At 47.0% G+C, this 13687-nt stretch overlaps 7 protein-coding genes and 3 non-coding genes across 10 annotated transcripts; 3 read left to right on the top strand and 7 right to left on the bottom strand.

Annotated features, from left to right (window-relative positions):
* Nucleotides 1-27: 27 nt before the first annotated feature.
* On the bottom strand, nucleotides 28-814 carry JR316_0006357 (uncharacterized protein; the record flags this gene model as incomplete). Its single annotated transcript, XM_047892103.1, has 3 exons — nucleotides 28-81; nucleotides 213-554; nucleotides 617-814. 3 exons carry the CDS (start codon nucleotides 812-814, stop codon nucleotides 28-30), a joined length of 594 nt encoding a protein of 197 aa, XP_047749452.1.
* A 1074-nt stretch (nucleotides 815-1888) lies between these two features.
* On the top strand, nucleotides 1889-3599 carry JR316_0006356 (uncharacterized protein; the record flags this gene model as incomplete). The annotated part of the gene is made up of 2 exons (XM_047892102.1): nucleotides 1889-2075; nucleotides 2128-3599. The coding sequence occupies 2 exons, from the start codon at nucleotides 1889-1891 to the stop codon at nucleotides 3597-3599; spliced, it is 1659 nt and encodes a 552-aa protein (XP_047749451.1).
* Nucleotides 3600-4353: 754 nt separating this feature from the next.
* JR316_0006355 (uncharacterized protein) lies at nucleotides 4354-4807 on the top strand (the record flags this gene model as incomplete). The annotated part of the gene is made up of 3 exons (XM_047892101.1): nucleotides 4354-4456; nucleotides 4515-4676; nucleotides 4734-4807. 3 exons carry the CDS (start codon nucleotides 4354-4356, stop codon nucleotides 4805-4807), a joined length of 339 nt encoding a protein of 112 aa, XP_047749450.1.
* A 224-nt stretch (nucleotides 4808-5031) lies between these two features.
* Nucleotides 5032-5961, bottom strand: JR316_0006354 (Abhydrolase domain-containing protein C22H12.03; the record flags this gene model as incomplete). The annotated part of the gene is made up of 5 exons (XM_047892100.1): nucleotides 5032-5093; nucleotides 5146-5228; nucleotides 5279-5487; nucleotides 5541-5763; nucleotides 5810-5961. 5 exons carry the CDS (start codon nucleotides 5959-5961, stop codon nucleotides 5032-5034), a joined length of 729 nt encoding a protein of 242 aa, XP_047749449.1.
* A 398-nt stretch (nucleotides 5962-6359) lies between these two features.
* On the top strand, nucleotides 6360-6463 carry JR316_0006353. The gene has a single exon. It is a non-coding gene; the product is annotated as a tRNA-Lys (tRNA).
* Nucleotides 6464-6653: 190 nt separating this feature from the next.
* JR316_0006352 (Putative enoyl reductase) lies at nucleotides 6654-8131 on the bottom strand (the record flags this gene model as incomplete). The annotated part of the gene is made up of 9 exons (XM_047892099.1): nucleotides 6654-6784; nucleotides 6848-7022; nucleotides 7080-7195; nucleotides 7244-7269; nucleotides 7322-7372; nucleotides 7422-7478; nucleotides 7534-7619; nucleotides 7670-7831; nucleotides 8000-8131. 9 exons carry the CDS (start codon nucleotides 8129-8131, stop codon nucleotides 6654-6656), a joined length of 936 nt encoding a protein of 311 aa, XP_047749448.1.
* Nucleotides 8132-8502: 371 nt separating this feature from the next.
* Nucleotides 8503-10634, bottom strand: JR316_0006351 (Acetylcholinesterase; the record flags this gene model as incomplete). Its single annotated transcript, XM_047892098.1, has 8 exons — nucleotides 8503-8791; nucleotides 8846-8979; nucleotides 9031-9105; nucleotides 9155-9257; nucleotides 9307-9420; nucleotides 9479-9609; nucleotides 9659-10026; nucleotides 10313-10634. 8 exons carry the CDS (start codon nucleotides 10632-10634, stop codon nucleotides 8503-8505), a joined length of 1536 nt encoding a protein of 511 aa, XP_047749447.1.
* A 396-nt stretch (nucleotides 10635-11030) lies between these two features.
* Nucleotides 11031-11129, bottom strand: JR316_0006350. The gene has a single exon. It is a non-coding gene; the product is annotated as a tRNA-Lys (tRNA).
* Nucleotides 11130-11451: 322 nt separating this feature from the next.
* Nucleotides 11452-11551, bottom strand: JR316_0006349. The gene has a single exon. It is a non-coding gene; the product is annotated as a tRNA-Lys (tRNA).
* Nucleotides 11552-11762: 211 nt separating this feature from the next.
* On the bottom strand, nucleotides 11763-13671 carry JR316_0006348 (uncharacterized protein; the record flags this gene model as incomplete). Its single annotated transcript, XM_047892097.1, has 6 exons — nucleotides 11763-11809; nucleotides 11875-12000; nucleotides 12052-12147; nucleotides 12209-12359; nucleotides 12925-13588; nucleotides 13637-13671. The coding sequence occupies 6 exons, from the start codon at nucleotides 13669-13671 to the stop codon at nucleotides 11763-11765; spliced, it is 1119 nt and encodes a 372-aa protein (XP_047749446.1).
* Between the last annotated feature and the right edge of the window lie 16 nt (nucleotides 13672-13687).

Below are 13687 nucleotides of genomic sequence, written 5' to 3'. Positions count from 1 at the left end.
CTATTAGAGGCTGGTCCGGCGGGGGCACTAGTCGGGGGCGTTATTGTCAATATTGGGGTCTGGGGTGGGGTCGTGGGGTCGCTGCTATCAGTTGCAATGGACCGAGGTGGGGAAAGGCCCCTCGAGTGACGAGCGTCATCTGTGGTGTGTAGATTAAGAGAAATTGGAATAGGTTCCGCAGCATTCGAAACGGGAAGAGAGGTTTGCAAGACATTAAGATGTTTCCTTCGGCGTAAAGTGCGTTGCTGTTGCTCAGTCAATTCAGGCGATGGCTTGGTGTCAATGTTGTTCGGGACTTTATTTGCGTCGACAGAGACTGAGGATGGGCCCAAGTTTGCTCCATGGATGTCGATGGTGAGAGGCTGGTGAGACCCTTTGAGTCTGAGCGTTCGAGAGCGTTTCTTGGATGTCATAAGGGAGCGGTCAACGCTTGGAACCGTCGGCTGCTCTTCACTGGGAAGAGAGGGCGATGTCAAACTTCGTGTACGCGTCGCAGGAGGCAGCTCAGCTTCGCCCTGCTGGGTAGTTTGAGCCAAAGCAAATACCACGGAAGGCTATTAGGAAGAAAGGAGACTGTCAATGGAATACAGAGAGCCTTATGTTATAACAACTTTACCTTGCGAGTTGCTGTAGCAACGGCTTCGGTGGATGCTATAGTACCAGAGCTACGCGACGATTCCATATTCCCCAGCTTGGTGATATCATCATGGCTAGCGAAGCCAAGGCGATGCTTGAAATTCAACAACCGACCCAGATCTTCGTTCTCCTGAAGAGGCGAATCCGTGTTGTCTTTGGTCCGCGTAACCAACAACATCTGTTGATACCCTGCGAGGTTCTGGGCGTCTATCCAAATGAATGCTGTCGCGGGTGCACTGGCGCGTCTCCTCAGCTGGTTGGTTGGTTTAACAACGTGTTCTGGCCCCTTGGGGTTCCATGGACACCAAAGACACAAGGGAAGGAGGGTGTTTACAAAGCCACAATCCTGGCATTGAAAGTGGGGTCGATCTCGGTGTGATAATTGCAGTTCTGGCTGAGAGGTGTGTTTTGACAACCGCTATACGTGATATCGAGGTTTATCCATCAGTTGCAAAGTTATATTTTAGACGTAAAATCAGAGGCGCACCGATTTTGTTCGATTCCAGGGCTTCCTACGAAATCGCGTCTCCTCCATACTCGATCTTGTGCAATGTCGCGCCCGCGCGTTCGTTTATGCTGCACGATGTCGTCGAAAGCCACAAGATGGTGGGTAGTCGAAGGAAGGAAGCCCCACGACATGCGGCAAACAACAGACCTATATAAACGTTGATTTTGATCCGATGGTCCCATATATAAAAAATCTCAATTCAGGCTCTTGGCCTGGGTCCCCTGCCAGCCACTCGATCGACCACCAGGTGGACGATATTCCAGGATGTTCCCACCAGCAGAGTTTCCCAGAACAAGGGAGATAAACAATAAAAATTCAGCATCACCGTGTCGGTGGCAATGCTCCAAGTTCGCACAATTCGCTTCTGAGTTGTTCTCGTGCCCTCGTTTCTTTTTGGCAGTCCGTTTATGTTCCTTGGAATATACCAGTCGACATGATGCTTTTATGCCAAATGGTATTAAAGTTTTTTTCGTTCTCAGCGATTTACGCGGCGTCGGGAGGATGTAGACCCTCTGCGATCTGACAGCGGACTCTGGCTTTTTTCACCTCTCCACGATGGTTTCCTTATTGCTGTTCAATCTGGAGACACTTTGGTTTCAACTGGCAGCCACCAGATATCTGCTGGTCTGACAACCTCTGGCTAGTTCTCAAGTCAGCCGCATCGTTTTTAAAACACTGTCGATTTTGAAATGTCCGCTCTTCAAGACTGCGTTTCTGTCTAAGTTCTCTTTCTTCTCGGTATTTATGGTTTCTGGGGTTCTTGCGGTGCTTGGGCGGCTGTGGATTGTATTCCTTGCGTGCCTGCGTGGAGCGGAGATTACAACAACGCAGCCCACTATCTTACCTCTGGCCACCAAAAGCCCTGCGGGACCCAGGTTGCAAAATAGGCAGAAGAGACCCAATGAACGTGCTGTTGATACTGATCCGCTAGGTGTGCAACGCTTGGTCGTAATCTAGTCATGTTATCGCTCATAGATCAGTAGCTGCTTGGCAGGAATCGAAGCAGCAGTTTCTGCGACATCCAAGTCTTCGACGGTCGACGAACCGGCAGCCGATGCCAAAGCCAGATAAGGGAAAGAAAAGAGAGAGATACAGTCGGTTTGTTCCTCCCACGTTTATGATCCAGGACTGGACCTATACGCAAAAGCCTCCTCGTCGCCCTCCGCGACCTCCGTCTGGTCCTGTCCCTGCTGTTATCGTAACACCATGCACGCCGACTATGAGCCTGCATCATGACTTCTCCGACACACCTACGCCGGCTCCCCGTGTATCACCGCTCGTGTACTCAACGGGCAATGAAGATATTCCTATGAAGGCGGTAGCACGGGAGAAACCTACTAAGCCGTCGAAAATCGCGGAGAGCGCAGAGCTAAATATTGACTTGGAGGAGGACAGTTTATTCAACTCTCCTCGGAACTCGGCGCCTATTCGCGGCCCCCGACGGTCTCTTAACATTCCTGATTCTGTAAAGACCATTGGATTTGGGCCTTCCCATGTGCTCTCAGTTGCCTCTGATACCGTGTGCGACGAACCTTCATGGACCAGTGATATCTCTGTCACGGAACGTTTGGTGGCCAGAGTTGCGTCATATATTACGAGCACCCCTGCAAAGCGGCGTCTGGACACTCTGATAGAGGAAAGTGAACACAGTGGCTCGCCTCAAATAAATATCATTAGCTCTCCCTACAATCCGGTTCTCACAGATGCAGAGAAAGACACACTCCCTTACCCAGATGTGTTCGACATAGACATGTATTATGGTGCAGAGAGCCACCGCATCAGTATTCCGCGTCGGGTGCAGAACCCGTCATCCAAGAACCGCCGTTCCTTGCAGGTCAGAAATCGAGGGTCAACGTCCTCTAACTCCTCCCCCGATGTTAGCATCGTCGAGCAATCACCGCGATCTGTAAAGCGTTTTGGATACATCCCCGATTCGCAAACCGGGAACAAATCAATATCGCCAATACACGAGGTAAAGCGGTATAGAGATCATTATAGACCGCCCGCATACACCTTCCCTCCTAGTCAGGTGTCGCCGAATTCGAGCGGGGAGTCGTCGGCACACATGGGAAAGCCACTTCCACTACCTCCCAAACCGTCGAAAACGTCTCGTGTGCTCACCCCATCACCGCTGGGCAATATCACCAACGCTTCTTCCCCTACAACGACAAAACCCGGGTCGTTCAGCTCACATTCCACCGCGGGGAGATTTCCATACAACGAACCTTCGCCGTCGCCTATAAAGGAGCCCACACATATGTATCCTCCACCGCCAATAGTGGTCATCTCTCACCACCGATTCAGCTCCTATTCATTGACGCCGGATGAATCACGCCTGACCGGGTCTGAGGGTTCTCAGGAGCTGCGAGATCGACTGCGTGAAGCCTGTGACAACTTCGCCAAGTCTGTGTGGACGGAAGACTCATATTCGATGGAGGCTGTTGCTTTGAACTGACCCTTTCTCTACTGGTTTGTAGATGTGCAAGATATCATTATTACCTGACTTTGCCTACGCTGTACCACTGTCTTTACTTTATGAAGGGGTGAAACTGCAAAGCAAAATTTGGAATTTGGCCTCTGGTCTGACCACAGCGATACCACATTAGTGGTGAGTACATGGGTCCATCCATGCTAATGATTCTTCTTGGCAGCACATCCTGTTTCCTGTGGTCCGAATTCCTTATTTTATTGATGAACCATGACGTCAAGAGGTATGAAGGCACTTATACCATGAGAGGGTATGCTCTAGAATCATCATCGCCACAAGAGGATCCTTCAACTGCCCGACGGGACACTATAATAAAGTGACATCTTCTCGAGTGTAAACCAAAGATCACATACACATGGCGCCAATGATCTTTAAACTGGGTAATTGCTACCCGAATATAGTCTGTTTGTGCTTGGAGGCGAGTGTATTGAACATTATGGAGGCCATATGCCCACTCAGCGATCTAAAATGCATAATCAGTACACAAGGGTACTAAATTAACCTCTGATAAAGTGCGTTTAGAGGTTTGATCCTACGAGACGCCAGTGGCGTAGTTAAACAGGTCACAGCCTTTATGACGAAAAGCTGCTTCTCTCAAGGAGGCTATGAGACAAGTATGCGAGATAAAAAATATTCTGGAGACGATATAAACCAATCTTTGCATCCCCAAATACTTATCCAACGCAACCAGGCTCAGAGCTTCAGATATCAGACGTAAATCATGCTTAAAATTTTCATCGCCCTCACTGCTGTTGCTTTTGTCCAAAACGCTTTGGCCACACCACTGCCTGATGTCGTTGGTAACAGAGAAGCAACCGACGGAGGTGAGAATTGTTGGCGTCAATGCTTGACCAATTCTACTGAAACACTGCACAATCATAGATTTTAACCGCACCAATACTTACCACTGGCATCGTTATCACAGAGTCGACGAACCAGTCGTACAACCTGCCGTTACAACAGTGGCAGTCGAAAGGCCGAGTTTGTTGGACAGTATTCCTATAGTCGGGCCATTGTTGTCAGGGTTACCAGTGGTTGGTCCCCGTGAGTAGCCTATAGTAATGAGAGTACAGTGAGCGAGATTGCTAATGCGTTTCCCAGTTGTGAATGGCATTCTGGGTGGTTCCGGGGGAGTCCTGGGTGGTGGTGGTGGGGGCCTTCTGGGCTCGCTTTGAAAGGGAAATCGTGGTATAGGCTGGATACAATAACCAAAGGCAATAAAGAAACATCTATAAATGTACCTCCATAGATAGCGCCCCGGGAAGCTCCCTTATATACATATTCAGATTTTCGCGGATTAGGTCTCTAAGGAGTATTGTCCGGTTTTGCGGATGTGAGGGTCAAATCGGGGGCATAGATGAACGAGCCTATAGGGTGCATCTCGGGGTTTCTATTGATTCTAGTTATCGTTTAAAAAATCGACGACCAATTTCTTGAATTCATGAGGTTTTTCGGCATGCACTACAATGGAAATTAGTAAAGCAAGGGATTGCGAGAAAAGGAAATTTTGTACCCCAATGATTAGCATCGAGCTCTTCCAGTTGTACATTAGGGAAAAATGCTCTCAAAGCCGGAATATTTTTATGGTTTATATACCTGTTAAATGCTCTTTAGCATCAATCAACATAACCGAAAACTTAACGCACGGGCTCTTGGTGCCCTTGATAGCAAGCGTTGGGCCATCAAAGGTTACCGGGACTATGTTATCTGCCGCATTAAATTCGTAAGGAAATGAACCCAAGGCTTCCATAGATTTTGAAAGTATGGACAAAGGGACAATGAATTTGGCTTTCGACGGCTCATGTGCATGTGGCAGTCGAAGATTTGTGAGTAGGAATTGACGAACAGACACGTCCTGAATAATAACAATCAGTTTTTAAATTAATTATGACTATAATATAGACGAACTGATTCGTATGCTTGAAGTATGTGATCGGCATCCGTTCGTGTTTTGATCTTGCCAAAAGGAAGCGCTTCAATCTTCTGCATTGCACCGATGTAACGAATGAATTCTGGAGAAAGGTTGCCTATTGACGGGGCAATATCCGCGATGATAAGTTTTCCTAGCGTTCCTGGTGACACATTCCACTTTTCAAGGGAAAGAGCATAAGACATGGCGACTTTTCCGCCCCTACATATGCGTTAGAGGGATCTTTCTCAATATCAGAAAAACTCACATAGAATGTCCAAGTAATGAAACGTCCTTCATTCCTCGCTCTTGAATGAACGCATGCACATCGCCAGCCATAGCTTCATATGTCATTGGAGTGGCATGTGGTGATGTTCCATGATTGCGAAGATCGAGCGCGTATATTGGGTGCGTCGGCATTTGTGAGTGGAATGCCTTACACATGGATACCCAGTTCCTCTTTGACCCACTTCAACACACATATCAGCCTCATACTCCGTACTTCTAGACGCCGTTCCTCACAAAAGCCCGTGTAGGATGATCAAAGGTCCTTGGGTAGCATTTCCGTCGCTGGGTATGAACTCGGTGCACTCCAGTTTGATTGGATCGTGAGTTAGAATGGAACCGTGCGTTCGGGACATATTTCGATATTTGAGACGACATTGCAGGCGATTGACAGCACAGCTGGGCCGTAGCAGTCGTAAACCAAGGACGGACGACATGGCGGAGAGTAAGTTCGCAGGCGAGCTGACAACCGCCGCGTCAAGCGCTGTAGCTTAGAACATTTGTTATATAAGCACAAATTCATTCACAAACATGCCCGCCTAGCTCAATCGGATAGAGCGTCAGACTTTTACGGGCGTCTGACTCGTTAGGCGATCAAGGCATCTGAAGGCTGCGAGTTCGACCCTCGCGGTGGGCTACTTAGTTTTTGCCATTTGATTGTTTTTCAATGCTAAAACCAGGTTTCAAACCTTTGTTTTATAATCGATACAAAGGACATTCTAACCCGTTCAATTATATGTAATCAAGTAATGAGTGTTCCATCAAATGATTTATATTACATGTAAATCATTTTACTGGAAACGACCGAAGTAGTTATTAGTGCTACTCTACAGAATGAAAGGAATAATAGCCTTTCGGTTCCTGGGGTATTCTTTACCGAATTCTTTCTTGTAGTTTTTGTGCTTTTTGATAGCCCAGATGGCCATGGTGTAGAACGATACAACAGTGAAGAAAGCCACTATAAAGTATACGACGTCAGTCCAAAGTTATAATTTTTTGAAGATGCGAAAAGGCAACTAACCGCCGATACTTCCGGACATTCCGGTGATAACAACCCATCCGAGAGTTTCGAAGAAATAGTTGGGGAAGGAGACGAGGTTAAATCCGTAGCCGTAAGGAATGCCCCTCTTGCGGGTGCCAGGTGGGCGCAAAGCGCTGACGGTCAAGTGAGTATGGAGATTGGACAGTTCAGCAAACTAGAGCAAATTGTTAGAAAATTCGACATAGGATATTGGGTAGCGGATATAACTTACAGCCCATAGTCCAGCGCCGATCCAGAGGAAATGCTCATTATCCCTGATTGTGTTGACAATGTAGGGAGAGGTGGCCGAGAAGGCGGGTCGGTAGATATCAGCGGCAAAAATGACACCTGAATCAAAATTAGCAAGATATCAATCGCAGAGAAGAATTTACACACCGCTCAGGATCCAGTAATGTGTCGAACTGTCATGGAAACGTTAGTGGAATTAATGTGGAACTGTTTCGAAAAGCTTACTTTTTGAAAATGTTAAACCAAGGCATAGTATCATTTGAGAAACGATGAACACTGCATCCTCGGTTAGATTAGAAATCTTGCGAAGGTCTTAAAAGCTCACTAGAGGGTCTCAAGCTCTCTTTTAGCGAAATGAAGCATGACAAATGCATAGATATATCTAAAGGGAGTATTGTGAATTTGAATGTGACACCAACAGGCTGAGAAATACAAACCTTTGAAGAGCACTATGCTCCACGTCAACACCATACCACAATCGAGGGAAATGGTAGAACACAGGGTGAATCAGCATCGGGCCGAGCTGTAAGTGGCATCTTAGCTTGAGTTGAAAGGATTTGAAACGTTACTCACGTATTCGACAAGGAATACCGTCTGCCAGCTAATCTGGGCCCCAAGATCCTTCAGCTCCACCTCCCATCCATCTTTACCAGAAAGAACATCCGCAAGCTTGATCTCGTCAAAAAGGCCTTTCCTATCACCTTTGACGGTGATACGTTGGCGCGAAGGGGTGAACTAGTTTCATAGAAAATTGCGTTAGCGTACGCTCCCTCCAGACCATCGTGTTTGCACCCGGTATTGGCCGCATCCATTCCGCGTCAGGTAGGCATTCCATCCACCAGTTGCGCAGGTATCCAGCACTATTTCGACGCGAAAATGTTGTCATTCGTAAAAGGTACACACCTTTGGATATTTGGCCACAATCGCGCGTTTCACGTCCAGAACAGTGGCTTCAGGGGCGACGTCAATTGTGAGAGGTAGGCCTCTAGCCAAAGCTGGAGGCTTAGAGGCAGCAGAGATGGTCAATTGAACCATTTCGAGAGTAACACTTTACAAGGCTTCGAAGTGGCGAAGGGCTCGACAATGTCGACTGAACTCAGAAAAGAAGGAAAACTGTTGGAAAAGCCGAGCACGCTGCAAGGTTTACCCGAAAACACGTACACAGGGACAAATAGCGCGTGACTTTTATTTCGATAGGGGCTTCTCAATGAAGGCGCCTTATTTCACGGTAGTGCTGGACAAACGTTGGTCCAGTTGTATTTCTGAGTTTTTCTAAACTCTCCGAAATTCATAGATACATACACGCTAAAATATAGGAACGTTGATGCTAAGCATCATGCCATTTTTTTGAGTACGGAATTTAACTTTAGGTAGTTAATATTTTGCGGTTTGCACAAGTGAATTTTTTAATTTTGCTGGGACAGCACCTGGCTTGCGATAAGATTGCACCGATCCGTCTCCTCCGTTCCTTGTGTCTCCAAGAAGCTACCGCTGACAGTAGTTGTATCTCCTGGGCCTTCCTGAAGAACAATCCGCGAGTTTTTGGTCGTAAAAGGCTGCCATGTCGGGGAACGGGATAGCTTAAACGTATTTGGATCGTGTGTTCGGACGAAGGATAGCCAGTAAGCAATTAACTCTTGCGCGAATGCGTTTTGAGTTGGCGTCAACGCGTTGAAGGTGGTGGTTCCGTTGAAGCTAGTATCCAGATTTGCGTGAGATCAGTTGTAACAAGGACATCTGTGGACATACCCGGTGCTAGTGCCCTTGAACATCATGAAGTTCTCAGCTGCGTGGAATACAGCGTTGGCTCCCGGAGTTGGTTGGTTATATCTGTATGTCCAAGATTTCTGGGCTTTCCCGAATTCTGTTCCTAGAATGGAGCGCTGCAGGGTATTTGAGCGAGATAATCTATACTGGAGTTCTAAGAGGCTTACAGCACATCTAAGCTCGGCATCTCCTGTGATAGTTTGGAATTGTAGAGACGAAGAAAATTCAGAGAGTGGGTACGCCTTTTTCCAATGAGCTATGGGCAAATTAAATTCGAGGAAACGAGCTTACATCAAGTAGCGCGTTGACATCCGAGTCTGTGATAGAAGGGAAGAATCCCTTTAAAGCGCCTGACACACTAGAGCCCCCCGACAGAGTTTCATTGGTAGTTGCTCTGACATTAAATATTAGAACAATAAAGGACTAAAAATTTAATTACCCACCCAACAATTAAAGGCACTTTGGCAAAGTTTCCAGCTAAGATCGATTTAGTAGGGAAGTCCGTGAGCGTTTTTCCATCAATGACGGGGTGGAAAGTGTTGTATCCTGACGCGGTGCTATAAATTGCTCATTTAAGCCCAAAAAATTGTCCATCATACAAGGTAAATGTCTTACAAGGCAGAAGTAACCGCCGCGTCCTGGGCCATAGCCAGCGCGCTAACGCTGGCTTTCCGTAGACATGCTATCTGATCGGCAGCTGACCCTGTGCCACATCCAGCGTGGTTGGCATAGAAATTGAATAGTGGCTGGAGATGGAGTCAGCGCTTAGCCCCGTTGTAACTCAGCACGGCTTACCTCCTGCTGTTCCGGGGTAGGCAAAGGGGTCCTGTACACGCTCTGTGCAATAGCAGCATTAAAAAGTTTTTCGCCTTCATTGGCGACCAGATGCAACTCCGTTGAGCTTCCCCCAGCACTTTCACCATTGATGGTGACCATGTCTGGGTTTCCTCCGAAGCTGGCAATATTCTCTTTGACCCATTTGAGAGCTTGTATCTGGTCCAGGAATCCCGCGTTCAGGTCACCAACTGCAGGATCGCGCATTGCAGGAGAAGCAAGGAATCCAAATGACGACAAACGGTAGTACACCGAGACGATAACCACGTTTGGGCTTTGGTTAATCCAATGGTCGAAAGGCCAGTTTACAGGGTTCCCAAATACATATCCTGTGGGTAAGGGTATAAACGTGAGTTTACGCAATGATCATATAGACGGTTTGAGCTCGCCTCCTCCGTGAATGTACACGAGCACCGGCACTGGGATTGTCACGTCAGATTAAATGATAACGAAAGAGCAAAGAAAGACTTGCATTTGCTTCCGCGATTTGCACCAACAGGTGCGTAGATATTTACATTCAAACAATCTTCACTTCCGGCTCCTCCAGCGTCACCACCTGCAGAACGCATTCAAGATCTATATTTGGCCCCTAATAACATGCGCAATTGAACTGACCTCCCGTGGTACCCTGAATACAAAAGGCAGGGTTCTTGGTGACATCCACCACCTTTCCACGAGCCTCCCTTGCTATCCTAGCCTTGTCCAAAGGAAGAGGTGCGCGGAACCGTCGTTCTCCCAACGGTGGTTCCGCATACGGAACACCCAGAAAAGCAACAGTGTTCGGGAACGAGCGATTGCCCAGATACCTAGCATACCCAGTATCTACAATATCCGCAGCCTGAGACGCATCTAAGATAGCACTCGGAGAAGCCAGAGCAAGCAAGGTGTCTCGATATGCATAGCTAGCGAGCGCTACAAGGACCGCAGACAGTAACATGATGACAAGTGAATGATTTCGTTGAGAGGGAGGATTGCCAGCGGACTTGGAATCCATCGCTTCTGCTTTTATTTGTAGCACCACTCAACTTGAATTTCTTGTTGTCGGTCCGCGATGCGATGTGCCAAAGAGGAGTCATATGCCTTGGACCAAAAAGACACCTAACGAAGGTGAACTGGCACCTTGCTTCATTGCATCGATTCTAACGAATGACCGGATCACCCGTACTCCGGTGGGTACTCGCTTCTATAGAACCTGTGAGAAAAGTAATAAAATAAAAGGCAAGACAGCAGTAGAAGGTGTGCTGGACTGTGTCCACTTGACCTGGAAATGAATCCGGTGTATACCCGCAACCCGCTGGCATGTGGTGACCAAAATAAAATGCAAAACAACAGTAGCCCACCGCGAGGGTCGAACTCGCAGCCTTCAGATTCCCAATGAGGGATGACACCGCCTTTAAGAGTCTGACGCTCTATCCGATTGAGCTAGGCGGGCCATATCGATTATTGGATTGTGGCTTACCTGTCACGCTTACAAAGGGTCCCACGCCAGCGATGACAAATTTTTCTCGTCGACTGCGTTCAAACTTCGTTGCTAGTGGTTTTGCAAGAAACATGCCATAAAGCATCTCGAAAACAATGAGAGTCATTATTTATTATATCATTGAAGTCCATCCCAATTCAATATGCGCAACAAATCTTTCCAGTCGTTAAACGGTTACAAATCATTAAGGTAAGTGATGGTGAAAATTTTAAGCGCCCTCGGAAACGCGGAAGCAAAAGGTAAACATTTCCAAAAAGTTCGGATGTAACCCTGTAGCCCACCGCGAGGGTCGAACTCGCAGCCTTCAGATGTCAAAGGGAAGGAAGAAACCCGCCGTAAGAGTCTGACGCTCTATCCGATTGAGCTAGGCGGGCTGCACTCATTCAGCGGACATGTACGTACACATATTCGTCGGAGCAATAGGAAAAGTCTTCTGGATTGAACTATGATACTAGTTGCTTCCCCAACGAATGCGGTCCCTTATTTGTAATATGGTAGATCAATGGTTAATAGATTTCTGCCGCAGATGAATCAGAGAACTTTGCATAGGTACACCGTGACAGATTGCGTAGCTAAATTCAGCCCTTAGCCTATGTTTACACTGGGCTTGAACTGGTAGAAAGCTTGAATAACTGATTTGACGATGTTAGTGTCGTAAATATGCTTTAAAATGATATCCAAAAGGAATGATACGCACCTTTTTCGAAAATAGAAATCAACAGTTCTATGACAAGCATCGTTTCTTCTTCTTCGTCATCCAAATCATCCTCTAAAACCTCGATTTTTTGTTGTAACCTTTTATACTCCTCTTTTTGGAATTTATCTGCTCGATGTTAGGTTAACCTCATAATCTTAAAGAGATGAATATGATTACGATGTTGATTCATGATTCTGCTTGTTCCTTGGTAGATTTGCTCAAGTTGATCGATTTTCGTTTGCAAATCTTTACATTTATACTTCCAATTGTTGACTACCGCATACGGAATCTGTCAAAATGGTCACTTTTACTCACCAATATCGTGGATACTTACGCTCGGACTGGTATACAATGTAATCTTCAACTCTTCTGATCTTTTCGTTTCTTACTGTGGATATATCTTGAGCTCTTGCTGTATTTTTTGTGGCACTAAAGAAGACGAAAACATACGCTCTATCTCGAGCCTTTCCATAGAGGGGGCCGAACTGCTTGGTATATCAGCCATTTTAGATGAGGGGAAGGAGCTTCAAGAGTAAACCAGCGAGAGAGACCATGGGCTTTGGCTTTGGCTGTTCCTTCTCATTTCATCTGGCGCACACAAGTTGCACCTAGTACCGGATCCGGTTAAAAACATTCCCGATGAGGATAAGATACAGCGCATATTGCCTCCGAGTTACTATCAAAATAAACCTTTCAACAGCTTGTCAACAGCATGCTATTTATTACAACACAAGGAAAACTAATTGATCACGGTTATAGCTGGCAATGTGCTACCACCCATACTGCAGTGTTCTACTTCCTTCCCACTCGTTTTCGCAAGTTATAACGTGCCTTATTCTTTTCAACTCGAGACTGGTGACTCTTTCTTTGGAAGTGCCGTTCCAACGCATCCTTTGAAGGATACTCCATGTTGCAGAGTGTGCATGTAAAATTCTCAGCTTTATGCAGCCTGGTTTTAGCATGGCGCACCATATCAGAGCGCCTGTCAGTGCCCCGGTTGGGACATGTCTTGCACTGGTACCAAAGCAACCCATCGCTTCTGCGGCTTACCGTGTATACACATTCAGGATCAGGGTTCAGATCCTCAACCTCATTGCTTTGCTCGACACCATCTGACGAGATGTATGCTGCGGAAAGGTCCACGCGAGGAATCGGTCCGGGTTCAGAGTCAGACGGTGCTGCCACAGAGGCCTTACCCGAGAATCTGTTGTCAGATTTGACATTGAGCCTTTCTTGTTCACGATAGTATTCTTGCCAGTGATTCGGTTGCAATGGCGGGTAGTAGTAGTCGTAGAACGACTTTCGAGAAACTTGACGTGGTGCCGTGAGGAGATGCTGCCCCGACGCTTGATCCCATACGACCCCAGAGATTAGAAAGCTATCACCATCGTCGAAATCATCAGTCCAGCCCTGAACAGCGAGAGACTCGACACTGTCTTTTGGGGTGAAAAAATCGTCGTCGACTGGGGTGGGAAGCTGTGACGCGCATGAGTCTGTATCGGAAAGCGCTAGAGAATCAAAAGACGAATCATCAATCCGGTTTGCCATTATATCCATATCAGCAGGGAAGAAGTAGGTGTCACTTGTCTCAGACCGGGAACTTGGGAGAGACTGAGATCCATCGTTCGCTGGAGTGACGAATCTGCGACAGAGAGATGAATATTCCTCCAGACTTGGTTGCGATGCAATCGGTTTTGATCCTGAGTCTTGCAATCTACATTGTCATGTTTTATAGATTTTCAAACATCAAGACGCCACTTACAGGCCTTGCCATTCAGGTTGCCTCTGGCCATACATGGTGCTCCATTTCTGG

Source organism: Psilocybe cubensis, chromosome 5 (genome assembly GCF_017499595.1).
Source record: "Psilocybe cubensis strain MGC-MH-2018 chromosome 5, whole genome shotgun sequence".
NCBI lineage: Eukaryota > Fungi > Basidiomycota > Agaricomycetes > Agaricales > Agrocybaceae > Psilocybe > Psilocybe cubensis.
This window is presented reverse-complemented; position numbering and strand designations above follow the sequence as displayed.